At 45.1% G+C, this 18,314-nt stretch overlaps 1 protein-coding gene across 5 annotated transcripts in view; it reads right to left on the minus strand.

The window, feature by feature from the left end:
* Positions 1–18,314, minus strand: part of EFCAB13 (EF-hand calcium binding domain 13) — a 110,739-nt gene that overhangs the window by 80,268 nt on the left and 12,157 nt on the right. For 3 of the 5 annotated variants that reach the window (XM_081837543.1, XM_081837544.1, XM_081837542.1), the window contains exons 6-12: positions 17,934–18,040; positions 14,603–14,688; positions 13,213–13,356; positions 11,029–11,100; positions 9,546–9,689; positions 7,930–8,001; positions 4,967–5,509 (exon numbers count right to left, since the gene is read on the minus strand). In XM_081837543.1, the coding sequence (XP_081693669.1) occupies positions 4,967–5,509; positions 7,930–8,001; positions 9,546–9,689; positions 11,029–11,100; positions 13,213–13,356; positions 14,603–14,688; positions 17,934–18,040 (1,168 nt within the window). Of the gene's footprint in view, positions 1–4,966; positions 5,510–7,929; positions 8,002–9,545; positions 9,690–11,028; positions 11,101–12,028; positions 12,180–13,212; positions 13,357–14,602; positions 14,689–17,933; positions 18,041–18,314 lie in introns of those variants that run through there. The other 2 variants (XM_081837545.1, XM_081837546.1) reach the window with 2 other exon arrangements.

Below are 18,314 nucleotides of genomic sequence, written 5' to 3' on the forward strand. Positions count from 1 at the left end.
GTAGCACTCACTTCATGCTATGTGGGCCAAGTCGGGATGATCCAATGGATACTTGCAATTGTTCTTAGGTGCAAAGCCAGGAGGTTTCAAGGGTGCACTTCAAACAAAGCTGAACAATAACTGAAGACCGGCCTGTATTTACAAACATAGGGATCATGCAAATACACTCATTAGGAAGTCAAAACTGGTTGAGGCTCTCTGGTGAGGGCACTTTTAGAGGCCAATGTAGATTCATAGAATCATAGAGTTGGAAGAGACCACAAGGGCCATCGAGTCCAACCCCCTGCCAAGCAGGAAACACCATCAGAGCACTCCTGACATATGGTTGTCAAGCCTCTGCTTAAAGACCTCCAAAGAAGGAGACTCCACCACACTCCTTGGCAGCAAATTCCACTGTCAAACAGCTCTTACTGTCAGGAAGTTCTTCCTAATGTTTAGGTGGAATCTTCTTTCTTGTAGTTTGGAACCATTGCTCCGTGTCCGCTTCTCTGGAGCAGCAGAAAACAACCTTTCTCCCTCCTCTATGTGACATCCTTTTATATATTTGAACATGGCTATCATATCACCCCTTAACCTCCTCTTCTCCAGGCTAAACATGCCCAGCTCCCTTAGCCGTTCCTCATAAGGCATCGTTTCCAGGCCTTTGACCATTTTGGTTGCCCTCCTCTGGACACGTTCCAGTTTGTCAGTGTCCTTCTTGAACTGTGGTGCCCAGAACTGGACACAGTACTCCAGGTGAGGTCTGACCAGAGCAGAATACAGTGGCACTATTACTTCCCTTGATCTAGATGCTATACTCCTATTGATGTGTTTGACCCGTGTGATGTGTGAAAAGGCACTAGTGCTTCCTGCAGCAAACATGCAAAGTGTGGGACTCCCTTCCATGTGCACGTACACCATTAAACGCATCTCTGAGAGCCCTTTTTTGTCCAGGGTACAAAACAGATTCACAGACACAGAAATGCTTTAGATGTCTCTGCTTTGTGCATTTGCTGTGAGAAATACCAGTACAACTCTTCTTCTTATTTGGCAATCACTCGTAGCCAAGTAAGATTGCCTTCCATAAACACGGTTTTCAAAAGTGAGTCCGTAAGTGACTGTGGAGGCCAATTCTGGATCCACATGTCCTTCCGCGGGGGGGGGGGGGGGTAGGTTTCTGGGCAGGACTTGATCTTGGTGAGGGTTTGCCAAGCGTGCCTTCCTCTTAGCACATTTCTCCCTTTCGTTCTGAGTTTGAGTGTCTTCAAAGCCCTTGACACCTTTGGTAAAGGCTGTTCTCCAGTTGCAGCGCTCGCAGGCCCAGATGTCGGTGTTTATACTACATTTTTAAAGATTTGCCTTGAGAGAGTCTTTGAACTTCTTTTGTTGACCACCAGCATTACGCTTTCCATTTTTAAGTTTGGACTAGAGTAGTTGCTTTGGAAGACAATAATCAGGCAGCCGAACAACATGACCAGTCCAACGAAGTTGATGTTGAAGAATCATCGCTTTGACACTGGTGATCTTTGCTTCTTCCAGTACTCTGGCATTAGTTCGCCTGTCTTCCCAGGTGATATCTAAAACTTTTTGAAGACACCATTGACGGAATCTTTCAAGGAGTTGGAGGTGTCATTTTCAAGTGGTCTACGTTTCACAAGCACACAGTAAGGTTGGTAGTACAATAGCTTCGTAAATAAGCATTTTGGTTTCAGTGTGAATGTCCTGGTCCTCAAACACTCTGCACTTCAATCGGGAGGAAGCTGCACTCACAGAGCTCAGGCAATGCTGGATTCCAGTACAATACGACACTAGTGTTTCTCATAGCAAGTATAATGTCTAGAATTGTCAGGAAAACGCCACTGTAAGGTTATCTTGGCTGCCCACGTGATCAAATGTTTTGCAAAGCCCCCTGCCGTGTCGTTGCTTGTTTTCTGAAGTGAAGAGGCATAACTTTTTTTGCTCTGCATTTCCTCATCTTTAACACAGCTTATTCCTCTGCCACACATAACATTACTGACTCTGGTTGGTAATGACATATTAAGTTTGGTAATGACATATTAAGTTGATCACGATAACAGAAGGGAAGGGGGAGAGGAAATGGCTAGCTTTTATTTCCTCAGTGGGTGAGGATTAAGAAAAGAAAGTTAAATGGGCCTTGAATTGATGGGAATACCTGGATAACTCCATTGGTTAGAGCGTGGTTCTGATACCACCAAGGTTGCAGGTTTGATTTCCTGTATGGGACAGCAGCATATTCCTACATTGCAGGGGGTTGGACTAGATGATCCTCAAGGTCCCTTCCAGCTCTACAATTCTGTCTTTAGTTATTGGCATGTAATACAGGCAAAACTGCCCCCCCCCATTTATGCAGGGGTTACGTTCCCATGCACCACACGTATATGAAATCACACATATTTGAAACACCATTGTAAAAGCTTACAAACACCCTGTTATGCCCCTGCCCCATTCTGCCCCTTTTTAGCGACATTTTTGTGATGTTTTCAGGTCACCTCCGGGTTCGGCATGTTGCATGTATGCACGGTCATGCACATATTGAACATGTGTAAATGGTGGTGGCCTGCACCTAACAGATTTTGGGCTAGTGTGAGGAGGCAGAGGAACAGTCTGATTGTTTTGAAGTCAGCAAAGAAGGAGAAAGAGAAGGGCAAAGGGAGAGAGGGAACTCTGATTGGCTGTAAGTGATGCAGTCTGAGATGCACTGCCTATGGAATCCGAAACAAGCTTCGCTGATTTTCTGCCTGCTTTAGGAGTGTTTATTTGTTTCTACTATACTCTACTTATATATTTGAAAATAAAGCAAAACTACAAAGACATTGGTCTCCAGTGGTCTCTTGTCCGAAGGAAAGTAAACCTGGGAGGTCTAGCCCCTAGAATTTGCTCAGTGTTCTGGGAAGTAAAGGTAAAGGACCCCTGGACAGTTAAGTCCAGTCAAAGGGGTTGTCCCATCATCTCGTTTTCAGGCCAAGGGAGCCATCATTTGCCCACAGACAGCTTTCTGGGTCATTTGGCCTGCATGACTAAACCGCTTCTGGCGCAACGGGACACTGTGATGGAAATCAAAGCGCACGAAAATGCAGTTTGCCTTCCTGCCACAACGGTACCCATTTATCTACTTGCACTGGTGTGCTTTCGAACTGCTAGGTTGGCAGGAGCTGGGACAGAGCAATGGGAGCTCACCCTGTCATAGGGATTCAAACCGCCGACCTTCCGATCGGCAAGCCCAAGAGGCTCAGGGATTTAGACCACAGCGCCACCTGCGTCACCACAACAGCATCATGCAACAGCACCACAACACCATCATGGGGTGGTTGTTGTTGTTTTGCATTATGATATTAAAGAGTGTGGTTCCAGATATCTGGGGGGCAGGTTTGGTAGGATTAATGCTTCTCGGGTTTGCAAATTGTCGCTGCCACCACCGTGGCTGTTTGCAGCATCTACATCAGAGGTTTCTTAACTTTCCACGCTGGCGACACATTTTTTAGACGTGCATCATTTCGTGGCACAATAATTCAGTTCTACTAGCAAACCGTAAAGAGCTGCCTGCTCTCTTTCCAGTTCCGGGAGAAGTACCGGGAGCATTTGTGAGACACACCTACACATTGCAACCGACACACTAACATGCTGCAACACACAGCTTGGAAAACTCTGATCTACACGCCATAACTTATCCCTGTCCCTAATTTAATCTGGATTTACCCTTTCTGGGTAAAACTCAAGAGAGATATAAACCCCATATGCAATATCTCAATGGTCCACTTGCAAATTAATCCGCTGTCAGGAAGCACCCATGATGCTATAAGCACAATAATGCCACAACATGAATATTTTTATTTTTTAAACCATTCCAGTTACTGCCATTTCAGCAGTGATCAGAAATAGGGTTGTTTGGTTTTCCTATATTTATAAAACTTTATATTAATATTATTAGGTTTTTTATGAAAAAAGCACTTTGATAATAATTAAAAGATTAAGAAAGCAAAAATGGGCTTTAAAAATTGCACCGTCACCAAAGGTTATAATGAAAGTTTGCTGAGTTTCTGTTGGCTCTGCAAACAGCAGCCATGTCACGCTGAGCGGTTGGAAAGAACGTAATGGGATGTGTACATACAGTGGCGGAGGAAGAGGAGTGTGTGTGGGGGGGGAAGCGCACTGCATCCCAGTGGGGTGCCATCATGGCAGCCACCCCGCCCGTGCTGGGCACCACACCCCTGTGGGCGGTGCGCCACACCCCCGGGATGTGCGCCAACCCTGTCCCCGCCTGCTCACCGCCGCCCCCCCGGTGCCAGAGCATGAAGCTCCGCCACTGTGTACATAGAAATGTGTGCTGAGATGTTATTGGGTCTCTTTTACTGATGCATCACCCAAATGCTTTGGAAAGATGGATGGGTCGCACAGTCAGAGGAAAGAACAGAACCACAGTGGAAATACAGGATAACAATGGTTGGATGAAAGCTTCGTGCAGATGCCCTGTATAAAAGTGAGTGAATGAAGCACGGCACTAAATTTATAGTGTGGAAGCATCTGGCTTCCCTAGAAGCCATGCAGAATAGCGGCTTAGCAGCATTCAGGCTAAAAAAATGTGCAGTCCTTGACCCTGGCTCCCTATTGCAGTCATACCTTGGGTTACAGCCGCTTCTGGTTGCGTTTTTTTCAGTTTACGCACCCGCCAAAAGTACCAGAACAAGTTACTTCTGGTTTTCAGTGGTAGCACATGCACAGAAGTGCTAAATCGCACTTTGCGCATGCGCAGTAGCGCCAAATCACAACCTGCGCTTGCGCAGATGCGCCACTGCAGGTTGTGAACGTGCATCCTGCACAGATCACATTTGCAACCCGAGTGTCCACTGTATTCATTAGAAGACAAATCCCATATTGTAAATGACAACCCACCCCTCCAGTTCATTTGATTCAAAATGTGCAAGTTCAAGCATGTATTGCATTGAATGGACAGCATTTCAGAACCCACCTTGCTGGTCGGATACTGCTTCTGATGGTTTGCCTTCACTTTCGGAATCCGATGTTTGGAAGATCTCTTCAAAGTCATACCTCCTTGGAAGATCCTTGTTGAAGGACAGCCTCTTCTTCTTCTTCTGCTTCTGGATTGCGTCATAGTTGATCACTGAGAAAGGAACGTCCTCTTCTTGGCTTGCGCTCAATGATATCTTTCTTGCCTTCTGGGCGGAAATCCTGGCATCATCTTTCAAGGATAAGGTGGAGGATAGAGGAAACAGAGTGTCTTGACTTGTATAGCCAAAGCTTCGTCCGACTTTTGGCCACTCAATGGTCTTCTCTTCCACACGGATATCAGGAATTGCAGTACTGGGTTTGGTCTGCTCAGCCTCAGCAGGTTTCTGAGATTTGGTTTTCCTTTTCCGTAGCTGGGCAAGAGCGGCGTCGTAATCAGGATTATAGAAGAGAGGCTGGTGAGCAGGCAGCATTCTCCATTGGGTCTCTGAATCATCCGTGTTACTAGAAAAGCCCCGGGAAGACCCCCAAGTAGAGCTTTCATCTACAGATGTAGCAGAGAGAAGCAAAGAGGACCCTATCAGATTCTGCAGCTTCAGCTGAAACAAGGCCTCTACAGAATAACCCTTATATACAGTGGTACCTCAGGTTAAGAACTTAATTTGTTCTGGAGGTCCGTTCTTAACCTCAAACTGTTCTTAACCTGAGGTACCACTTTAGCTAATGGGGCTCACCGCTGCCACCGCACGATTTCTGTTCTCACCCTGAGGTAAAGTTCTTAACCCAAGGTACTATTTCTGGGTTAGCGGAGTCTGTAACCTGAAGCTTCTGTAACCCGAGGTACCACTGTACTTCTGAAACAAAAACATTTTGCACAACAACTTCTAAACTGTGTGCAGGCAGGGGCGCATCAATGTACCGTGAGAGAGCTCTTAAGAGTTCAGCGAGAAGTAAATAAAATTAAAATGACCAGTCTCCTATGAACCGAAAATGTGTGTGCACAGAGAAGGCTGCCTGCTGCAGCTCATCAAGATTTAGTGCTCTGGCAGGACTGGGCTAATAATGAGAAGGATGATGATAATGATAATGACAATTTATTAATGTGCCCCAGCCACTCTGGACATCTTCCAACAAATATAAAAACATAATGAAACAGTAAACATTGAAACGCTTCCCTATACAGTGGTACCTACGCTTCAGGTTAAATACGCTTCAGGTTACAGACTCCGCTAACCCAGAAATATTACATTGGGTTAAGAACTTTGCTTCAGGATGAGAACAGAAATCGTGCTCTGGCAGCACGGCAGCAGCAGGAGGCCCCATTAGCTAAAGTGGTGCTTCAGGTTAAGAACAGTTTCAGGTTAAGAACGGACCTCCGGAACGAATTAAGTACTTAACCCGAGGTATCACTGTACAGGGATTCCTTCAGGTGTCTTCTAAAGGTTATATAGTTACTCATCTCCTTGATATCTGACGGGATGGCGTTCCACAGGGTGGGTGCCACCACTGAGAAGACCCTCTTGCCTGGTTTCCTGTAGCTTCACTTCCCGCAGTGAAGGAACCACCAGAAGGCCCTTGGATCTGGACCTCAGTGTCCGTGCTGAACGGTGGGGATGGAGACGCTCCTTCAAGTATACAGAGCCAAGGCCATTTACACTCCATGCAGACACAGGAGAATGATCTTCTGTTAACGGAACCTACCCACTGCATTTTTCCAGTAGTCACTGCTCTAGGGTTACCTCCTTTTAGGACATAAAAGTCCAGATCAGTGACTCGTACAGAAAACAAAGGAAGGTATGCCTCTCTATGTCAGTTTGCATTTCTTAGTGCAGAAAGTATTGCTCTGATGTGTAGAGATCTTTCCTATTCTAATTAATTCAAGAGGGTTCTGGAAGCTTCTCTGCGTGAAAGAAACAAGCAGAAGGTTCATGATATTTGGGTTATTCCTTCAGAGAAGCAGAGTACGGCTGGTTTAAACTGGTTCTCTTAGCTCTTTCAAGGTCATGCTGACTATAAAAGTAAGGCCAGAAGGAGCCAGGATTTCATTCTCTTTTTCTATCTCTTTTCCTTCTGATGTGATATTCTGTACATAGTATTCGGGTTTAGACTAATACAGATGTTATTGTAAGTTTAAGTTAAGACTACTGCAACTGGATTTCTTACGGACAGTGCCAATCCGGAATGTATTGGATTTGTGACCATTCTGCTCATTTGCCTTCAGTAGCAGTAAAGCTCTGCTGGATGAAATATACCGTATTTTTTGCACCATAACACTCACTTTTTTCCTCCTAAAAAGTAAGGGGAAATGTCTGTGCGTGTTATGGAGGGAATGCCTACGGGTGGCATGCCTACAGATTTTCCTCCTCTAAAAACTACGTGCATGTTATGGTCGAGTGCGTGTTATAGAGCGAAAAATACGGTAATTGCCTCTGGTCAATTTTTGGGGAATCCTGCCACGTGTTTTAAGTTTTTACTCTGCTAACTATATGTTGAAGTTCTGCTCTGGCTCAATATTGAGTAGAATTTCATGACACTCTAAAAGTGGGTAAATCTTTTACACATACTAAGCCAAGTATGTTACTTTCTTTCCCCCTCAAGTCCTGTCTCTCTCTCTCCCCCCCCCCCATCCTATTCTACTATGTCAGGTTAATAATTCCAACCAGTTGTACAATGTCGCTGTAAGGCTGTAGAACCTTTGGCTCTCCAAATGTTGTTCGACTCCAATTCCCATCAGCCCCACCCAGCAGGACCGATGTTCAAAAATGGCGGGAGTTGCGTTCCGGCAACGTATGTATGTCCACAGATTTTTCTACAAGAAGCAAATGTTTCTGAAGTACTTTGAACACCGTGAAAGTCCTATGAAAACACTTGTTTCAATCGCTATGCCTATTCTGCTTCAAAGAGGAGCCTTGCGAAATTCCTTTAGACAGACCCCAGTCCAATTTATGGGCAACGATCACTTACCTAGTCCTTTATGGCAAACTCGTGGTCCTCTCACAAGTGACAGAAATTCTGAGATATTTATTTTCCCGTCCCCTGTAACAGAATGAAAGGAAATGGGTCCTGCAAAGGAAAGCCTCTCCCCATTTAAACCCACATGCTTAAGGGCTCCTGTTTTCAAGCCTGGTGCAATGTGGAGAAGGCCCCTCTCAGCCACAGTTCCACTTTTCCCAGTGAGGTCCACCAGTGTTGTCCAGTCCTGCTGATCTTCCAGACCAGCAGGCTGAGGAGAGTTCTTCAGCAGCTGGTGTTGATGCAACTGATTTGCAATTGGGAACTTGTTAACCTTTGGCTATCTGTATTTTGCAGGGTTGGGTGTCAGATTCCGGGACCATCTGCACTACATAGTAAAGGCAGTGCCATTGCACTTAAAGCAGCCACAGGTTCCCCTAAAGAATTCTGGGAAGTGTTGTTTGTAAAGGGTTCTGACAGCAGGAAATAGGAGGCACCTATTTCCATCACAGAGCTGTGAATTCCAGAGTCAACCCTCTTCCCAGAAAACTTTGGGAATGGTAGCTCTGTGAAGGGAATAGGGGACGTGGGTGGCACTGTGGTCTAAACCACTGAGCCTAGGGCTTGCCGATCGGAAGGTCGGCGGTTCGAATCCCCGCGACAGGGTGAGCTCCCATTGTTCGGTCCTGCTCCTGCCCACCTAGCAGTTCGAAAGCACGTCAAATTGCAAGCAGATAAATAGGTACCGCTCCAGCGGGAAGGTAAACGGTGTTTCCGTGCACTGCTCTGGTTCACCAGAAGCGGCTTAGTCATGCTGGCCACATGTCAGCGGAACAAACACCGGCTCCCTCAGCCAGTAAAGCAAGATGAGCGCCGCAACCCCAGAGTCGTCCGCGACTGGACTTAATGGTCAGGGGTCCCTTTACCTTTACCAACTCTCAGCATACTTAAGAAACCATACTTTTAATGTTGTGGCAGGCCAATAAGGGGAGGGGGGGAGGAGAAACAAACTTCCCCAGGCAGTGAGTTTCAAAGTTTGAGTGCAATAACGGTAAAAAAAAAAGGTCTCTTCCTTATTCCAAGCAAATGTGGATTTGGAATCAACAAGAGGGCCTCTGTAGTTGATCTTTAGATGCAGGCAGGCTTCTATGGGAGGAGATAGTAGACCTTCGTATATTTTTATGTTAAACTGCAGGATTTTTCTATTTTCTCTGAACCCTAAAAACTTTAGATTTTATTCAACCCCCCTTCCTCGCTTTCTTTCTTTTGCCCTCTCCGTCTCACTTTCCAGTTGCAGAAGAAAAATATTCCAGATGGAAATTTTGGCTCGGTGCTAAATACTACGGAGGGATGTAACTCTGTTACTTTCAAGAGGCGAGGCCAGGAAAGCCAGATGTTCCTCTCTGGACTGGGCATGAATCTGAGCTGGAAGAGAGTTTGAGGTCTTGTAAATTAACACTAATGAACTTCCAAAGTTCTTTTCTGACCCTGGATCAGGAGAACGTTTGCTGAGCTCAAGGACTACAGAGGCCTGGCTGAAATTTGCAGCCCACCAGCGAAACATTCAGTGCATTCACACAACCCACCCTGTCCTACTGCAGCACACACTGAAATTGGTGGATACTTACAGGTAACTCGGACGGATCCCACTGCATGTTGTATAACCTTGGGGCTCAGAGTGACCCCCAGGCAAGCCAAAATGGTCTCTAAGTCATCAATGGCCACCATGTCTTTCCTAATGTTTTTGAAAATGAACAGAGCGTTCTTGAGAGCTGTAGAAAGTGCAGGGGAAAAGAAGGAATAAAAAGTCTATTAGTGTGCACAAGAGAACCACTTAATTCCAATATATTCCAGTGGGGGGATTATTCGGGCAAGCAGAATAATCCACCCCCAGCTATATTTGCCCTAGTTCTCCCTGCCAAGTAGTAGTTTAGGAAATTTCACGCTTGGGCCCTATCTGGTCACATACAGGGGGAGGATGCTTCAGAACAGGTATGACAGGAAGTCCTCCCTGTCTTCTGTCTCTTAGCCAGCAGCACACAGCTCATCCTTACAGAGGATGGAAGCCACGAGGTAGAAAGTCTGATGCCTAGTTCAGACTTCTTTTCTCTACAAATGTAACTGAAACCACAAGATAAACCTGCCTTCAGAATACTGCTGTGAACTGTGAACTTTACTCTTACTTTGAAACAAGACTGTCATGTTATTATTGTTTTAAATAAAAGGGGAAACTTACCAGGAACAATCCAGGCTGGACAAGCCAGACTGGAGTGCTTAACTCAAATGATTCTAACGAATCCATCAACTTGCTTGCTGCAATGTGCAAGGGAATGTGCTCTGCTGCTTGCTCACTAGCGTGAGTGAGATGGGATAATATTTAATAATAATGATAACAATAAATTTTTATTTATATCCCGCCCTCCCCAACCGAAGCCAGGATCAAAGTGGCTAACAGTAAAAGTAACTCAGTTTACATAAAATCACAATCAATTAATTGAAATGCATCCTAAAATCAATTCATTCTAAAATCAATTCAGAATCAAATTAATGGTAACCATTGGGCTAGAGTTCTGTGAGGATTACCAAAGGAGGGGGTCAGACTGTGCCTTGGCCAAAGGCCTGGTGGAACAGCTGTCCTGCAGGCCCTGTGGAAAGATGTCAAGTCCCACAGGGCCCTAAAGGTAAAGGTAAAGGTACCCCTGCCCGTACGGGCCAGTCTTGACAGACTCTGGGGTTGGTGCGCCCATCTCACTCAAGAGGCCGGGGGCCAGCGCTGTCCGGAGACACTTCCGGGTCACGTGGCCAGCGTGACAAAGCTGCATCTGGCGAGCCAGCGCAGCACACAGAAACGCCGTTTAACTTCCCACCAGTAAGCGGTCCCTATTTATCTACTTGCACCCGGGGGTGCTTTCGAACTGCTAGGTTGGCAGGCGCTGGGACCGAGCAGCGGGAGCGCACCCCGCCGCGGGGATTCGAACCGCCGACCTGACGATCGGCAAGCCCTAGGCGCTGAGGCTTTTACCCACAGTGCCACCCGCGTCCCACAAGGCCCTAGTTAATCAATATATCTCCTACTTTCCTCAACATTCCCACAATTTCCCCTCCACGTACCCTCTCTTTCTGTGAAGGATGGGGTGGTCTTCAAAATGTCCAGGAAGTCAGCAAAATCCAGATTCCCATGCACTATTTTGAGAAAAAGAGGCAGGATAAATTGGTAAGAGATGTGGAGTACGCAGCACAAAATGTGCTCCGCAACTGAACCTCAGTCATGTGCCTCCAGATGCTGCCATTTATCTTCTAAAATCACATGAATTTTTTTTGATCCATTTCTCACAAAGTCATCAATGAAATTTTTAATATCAAATTGTAGTCTCAAGGATTATTTCCCCCCCTGTAGGGAAGATTCATGTGTCAGTGCACAGATATTTGTGCTGATGGTCAGAAGTGAGTGGAACAGGTTGAAGAAAAATGTTTTGGATGCTACAAAATATATTTTGATGGTTGTGCAATTATTATTTAGTATTTCTAATAAAGCTAAAATGTGAAGCTGAAAAATTTGGATAAAAAAATCAATTTTTAGTTTGTTTGTGCAAAGGTGTAAATTGTGTTTGGTTTAGCTGTTTTCAAATTGTTGTGCACATTCTCGGAGCAGTAAAAGGTTTCAGGGGCGCAGTGCATATGCAGATTTTGTTTCCTTTGGAAAGTCAATGGAGGCTTAGAAGAGTGTAGTAGTAGTAGCAGTAGTAATTTATTTATACCCCACCCATCTGGCTAGGTTTCCCCAGCCTCTCTGAGAGGCTCCCAACAGAATATTAAAAATACGATAAAACATCAAACATTAAAAACCTCCTAAGCAGGGCTGCCTTCAGATGTCTTCTAAAAGTCAGGTAACTGTTTATTTCCTTGACATCTGAAGGGAGGGTGTTCCACAGAGTGGGTGCCACTACAGAGAAGGGCCTCTGCTTGGTTCCCTGTAACCTCACTTCTCACAGTGAGAGAACCACCAGAAAGCCCTCGGAGCTGGACCTCAGTGTCCAGGTTGAACGATGGGGGTGGACATCCTCCTTCAGGTATACTGGGCTGAGGCTGTTTAGATTTTGTGTTCACTTACAAATAGACAGGTTGATCAGAAGTGGAGGAACAGTACTGAATGCTCTGTCAGATGTCTCAAAGTTCACTGCTCCTACAGGGCAGTCAACCAGCATCTGTAAGATGCTTCCAGAACCATCCCAGCTCTCTGTTTGTCTCTGCCCAGTCTACACACACCACTTCATGACATTATTCCCAGCCAAAGGAAGAGGAAAGGGGAGGGGAAGAAAGACACATGCCCATCTTCAAAATGGCTCCCATACTCCCCGGCCAGAAGAGCCTTTGGCAATTTCTTTATCCAATAGGCAAGGTATTGAGAAGCATCCCTAACAACGGAGTGGTTCTGGGCCACTTTGCCAAGGCAACTAACAAATTCTGACTAGCCACACTTCAGGCAACTTAAAGATAAAGGTAAAGGGACCCCTGACCATTAGGTCCAGTCGCGGACGACTCTGGGGTTGCGGCACTCATCTTGCTTTACTGGCCGAGGAAGCCGGCATACAGCTTCCGGGTCATGTGGCCAGCATGACTAAGCTGCTTCTGGCAAACCAGAGCAGCGCACAGAAACGCAGTTTACCTTCCCGCTGGAGCGGTACGACGACACAGCGATTCTTCAAACAGCTCTTGTTTATTCACAGGCCAGAACAGAACTGAACTGAAGGGTTCAGTCAGCCTGCTTATATAGAGCTCCAGTACAACGTAACTGTAACAATTTTCTAAAACTATCCAATCACTGAATGTCACTTTTGATCCCTTATTTGCATAACTATCTATAGTATCCTCCTGCTGGCCCAGGGTGCAAACTTCAGTACATAACAGTACCTATTTATCTACTTGCACTTTGACATGTTTTCGAACTGCTAGGTTGGCAGGAGCAGGGACCGAGCAACGGGAGCTCACCCCGTCGCAGGGATTCGAACCGCCGACCTTCTGATCAGCTAGCCCTAGGGCTCTGTGGTTTAGACCACAGTGCCACCCATGTCCCTCAGGCAACTTGCACCGGTATAAAACCCATTTGGAGGAATCTTCTAGTCAAGAATCCCCAAGTTGGAAGGCCCAGCCCCCAAGAGGTCATTCAGCCCAACGCCCAATCCAGTAACAATACGTATCCCCACAAAATCCAAACACCCACCTCCCCATTTGTTTCCAAGGAATGCAAAATTACTGTTGCCGACAAACCACAGGCTTGGGAGTGAGAGCACGCACCATCCATCGGAATGAACTTGAGAGCTTGGTACATCTCGGATTTGGTCAACAGGATTCCCAGCGTGTGCAAACTAAGGAGGAGGTTGCTGATGTTTATCTTTCCCTTCTTGATGGCACCAAAAATGGAGCAGGCCCTGGACAGTCCTGAAAAAAAACCCACAACACTGTGGATCCGGTTTTTCCCTTCACCACTGTCCTGTCCCCACACCCTCTTGCCGGATCCAGAATGTCTTCAAATTCTAGATGCCAATTTTGTGTGTTCTCTATAGCGCTCCCTGGAATTTGGCCTTTTTGGCAACATCATCAGTGAAAGGAGAATGCGCGTGCGCAGGGCGACAACCCACATTCACAAAACCATAGGCAAAAGAAATTCAAGTGCCCCTTGCCCAGATTTTTTTTGCTGACAATAATAATATAATAATTTATTATTTATACCCCGCCTATCTGGCTGAGTTTCCCCAGCCACTCTGGGCGGCTCCCAATCAAGTGTTAAAAACAATACAGCGTTAAATATTAAAAACTTCCCTGAACAGGGCTGCCTTCAGATGTCTTTTCAAGATAGGATAGCTGCTTATTTCCTTCACATCTGAAGGGATGGTGTTTCACAGCGTGGGTGCCACTACCGAGAAGGCCCTCTGTCTGGTTCCCTGTAACCTCACTTCTCGCAATGAGGGAACCGCCAGAAGGCCCTTGGCACTGGATCTCAGTGTCCGGGCTGAACGACGGGGGTGGAGACACTCCTTCAGGTATACAGGACTGAGGCCATTTAGGGCTTTAAAGGTCAGCACCAACAATTTAAATTGTGCTCGGAAACGTGCTGGGAGCCAATGCAGATCTCTCAGAACTGGTGTTATGTGGTCTCGGCGGCCACTCCCAGTCACCAGTCTAGCTGCCGCATTCTGGATTAATTGCAGTTTCCGGGTCACCTTCAAAGGTAGCCCCACGCAGAGCGCATTGCAGTAGTCCAAGTGGGAGATAACTAGAGCATGCACCACTCTGGCAAGACAGCCCGCGGACAGGTAGGGTCTCAGCCTGTGTACCAGGTAGAGCTGGTAGACAGCCGCCCTGGACACAGAATTGACCTGCGCCTCCATGGACAGCTGTGAGTCCAAAATGACTCCCAGGCTGCGCACCTGGTTCTTCAGGGGCACAGTTACCCCATTCAGGACCAGGGAGTCCCCCACACCCGCCCGCCCCCTGTCCTCCAAAAACAGTACTTCTGTCTTGTCAGGATTCAACCTCAATCTGTTAGCCGCCATCCATCCTCCCACCGCCTCCAGGCACTCACACAGGACCTTCACCGCCTTCACTGGTTCTGATTTAAAAGAGAGGTAGAGCTGGGTATCATCCGGATACTGATTGCCATCAATTCCTCCAATTCATGCATTACCTCTTGCTCCTGGGGCAAGGCAGGTGTCAAACAGCTCTCCCTCATCACAGAAGGTCGTGTAGAGATTGTACAAAACTTTGCTCCTCCTGCCAAGAGACATGCATGCACTAATCAATACAACACTTTGGGTCTCTCCCTCCCTCCCTTTTACAGTGATGAACTCAGATTTATCGACGGCAGAGGCCTCAACTAGCTGGCCAGTAATGGAATATTCCATTCTGCTGCTGCTGCTGCTGCTGCAGAATCTTTCCTTGCCAGTGTCTGCTGCCTCTCTAGAAGCAGTAGTCCTGGCATGGAGATTCTCACGCCCGGTGTCCGAAAGATGCCTTGGCCGACGCTTCACGTTATGCAAGATGCAGGATTAAACAATCTCCAACAACTTATTTCCAGCAGTCTGCACGACATCAAGTCAATCTTTGCTGTTTCAATCGGGCATTGCAACAGAGAACGAAGAAATAAAACTGCAACCGTGACAAAATAAAATATGCACCTTTACCTACCATCCTACTGAGAAAGTAGAAAATTCGCTCAAACTTTGAAAAATGACATGGTGAGTCCCACCGCTGCCAATAGGGTCACCCTGCTGTAACGATGGGGAACCTTTTTCAGACCACACAGAACTACATATTCATCAGGGCTGCCTTTTAATGAACATCCCCATAATGGGGGGAGGCTAGAGGCAATTTTTACCTTTGTACAGTAGCCTAGTTTCTTTTTTCTTCTTTTTAAAATAATTTTTATTAAGTTTTCTGTTTTACATTTTACAGTATTCATTTAAAGAACCTTAAAATATCAATGACTTCCCTTCTTCTCTTTCCGTGATACTTTTTGCATAAATCCCTGCATATTTTACATAAACTAAACCATTCAGTATTCCATTATTACATCCATCAAAACCTAATCACACTGCTGAATTTATCTTAATGGTGTCGATGTTTTCAAGTGTACACAATTTCCCCCCATATATTCAATAAACATTTTCCAATCTTCTTTAAACGTATGTTCTTCTTGTTCTCTTATTATATATGTTATTCTATATGTTAGGTCTACAAGCTATGCATATCCTGTCAGTTTCAGTTGCCATTCTTCTTTGGTTGGGACCTCACTAGTTTTCCATTTTTGAGCTAACAAAACATGGGCCGCAGTAGTGGCATACATAAATAACCTTTTTGACACCTGGGAATTTCTGTCTGAATTATCCCAAAGAAAAAGGACTCTGTTTTTTGCAATTCATTATGAATTATTTCCCAATAACCCATTTACAGGTCCACCACATATGAAAGAACATTCTTTCATACATTCTACAGTAGTCTAGTTTCTATCCAGGTCACTAAGGCTGTGTTCACAACCCCTGCTATGAAACATCATAAAACCATCAATTCTAACACATGAGGGGTCACCCTTATCGTATAATTTGGGTTTTGAATGATTAGCATTATTAATGGTATTATGTTTTGGCATTGTTATAATGAGGCTTTCAATGGATTATTGTAATTGAAAACTAATATTTTTTTTTAAAAAAGAATTCCTTAAGCCACTCCTAATTCATCTCCAGTCAAGGTGTGAACACCTTTTTTAAGGCATCCCCTGCCCAATCAGTGCCCGTTGGTGTGTACCCAAACAGAACTAAATCTGACACTACTTAAGCCGCATTGATGGGAACAGCTGAGACATAAACACTGCGAAATGCACTGGAGAAAATAGCAACTTCACTGTGATCTAAGGCGGTAATGTGAACACGCCCCAAGAGGCACTTTGAGAGTTCAGTAAACACATTCCACCCAGGCAAAAACACTGGGAGCAAGAGGGAGGCATTGAAGTAGGCCTGGTAGGGGGATTTCGGTTAGGATTTCGTGTCAGTGGTGCCCCGCAAGACGAACGCCTCGCAAGACGGAAAACCCGCTAGACGAAAGGGTTTTCCGTTTTGGAGGCGCTTCGCAAAACGAATTTCCCTATGGGCTTGCTTCGCAAGACGAAATGTCTTGTGAGTTTTTCTGACTTTTTTCCCCTCCCCCCCTTTTTCTAATCCGCTAAGCCGCTTATCAGCTGATCCGCTAAGCCGCTAATAGCACTAATCCGCTAAGCCGTCAATGGGCTTGCTTCGCAAGACGAAAAAACCGCTAGACGAAGAGAATCGCGGAACGGATTCTTTTCGTCTTGCGAGGGACCACTGTAGGAAGAACATGCCCTGGAGAGAATCCTGGAAAGAGGGGGGAAGTTAAAATGGAAAAGCAATCTTCTGCAGTGCCCATAATATGCAGACTGGCCTGAAGTCAAATGTCTCTGGGACTCACTCTTAGAAATGCCAGAACTCAAGCTCTGTTGCTTTACGCCAAAAAGGTCAGTCTTTTTTGCTTTAAGCCAAAAAGGTCAGTCTTTTTTGCACTGCGTTCTGTTTCCAATAGTGATTATTAGCCTGATGCCCACAAGCTGAGAATGATTTTTCAGTTATCCCTTATGCATTGTATCCCAGAAGAATTTGATATTCATACTGATCAGGGTGGATAAAAATCAATGATTTTTAAAATATATATATCAGATTTTTAAAATTTAAATTGGATTTTTAAAATAAAATGCATTTGGAGGAAAAATCTTTTTAAAGATAGTTTTCTATTTAAGTTACAGTATAGTCCAAAGGCTATTCATCCGGAAATAAGGATTTAAGTTTTTAATGTGTGCTAAAACTCAGTCTAAGTTTTTTTATTTAAAAAAATTGTTTAACCACATCAGTTAACAAACATGGATCCATATGCTATGATGCTATTGTTTTAGTTAAATAAATTGTTATTAAGGAAATGATTATTTTTCTCCTTCCAATAAAGTACAGCAGAATAGTTGTCCAGATATAATCAGTTAACTTATTAAACCTCACAATAATTTCATAATTATCTATGTATGTCTAATAGTATAACCAAATAAGTAATTTTTGATATAACTGTAAAAAAAAACTAATCTGAAAATTTATTCCAAAAAATGAAACCTTCATCCAGTTGTAAATATTAAGATTATACCAGCAAGAATGAATCTCTCTAACAAAAAAAGAAAAAAGATTTGAATCAAGTCTTACTGACTAGTGATTTGAATCAAATCTAACTGTCTAGTGATTTAAATCCTGATTTAAATGAAATCTACCCTGGTACTGCTATTCAATACTTATTCTGAATGTGGAAGTTCCTTCACAGCTAATAGTGGCTGTCAAAGCCACTGGTGAATTAATTTGTTAAACGCCTGTCTGTCATATTGCGTCAGATAGAATCATAGAATTGGAAGGGACCGCAAGAGTAATTTGGTCCAACACCTGTGCAGTGCATATTCCAACCTGCCCAGATACCTTAAACTGGGTGAAGTGGTCCTTGGTGGCTGAGTTTTGATGAATATCTTGCTCTCTTTCACCTCCTTCCTGCCAGCCTTTTGCATCCTCTCGGCTGAGGACGAGACCTGGTATAGGGGAACAGCAATATGGACTTAGCTTTAAAGACCGGCAGGCCTGAAGGCCTCAGCTGCTGACCTCCTCAGTCCCTTAGGTCAGTGAAGAAAATTCGATTCCATCCCATTTTTCACCTGGGAGAAATCGGTGGGGACGTAGAGGCAGGGCTGAAGTAATGTAGAAGATGTGCTGGCACAACATCACACTGACATGTCTCCTTCACCACCACCACCAGTACAACCCAGTTGGGGGAGAGACCAGAACAGAGTGGGACTCCAAACCTGA

The sequence above is a fragment of the Podarcis erhardii genome (assembly GCF_964252035.2).
Source record: "Podarcis erhardii genome assembly, chromosome: 13".
In the NCBI taxonomy this organism is placed as follows: Eukaryota; Metazoa; Chordata; class Lepidosauria; order Squamata; family Lacertidae; genus Podarcis; species Podarcis erhardii.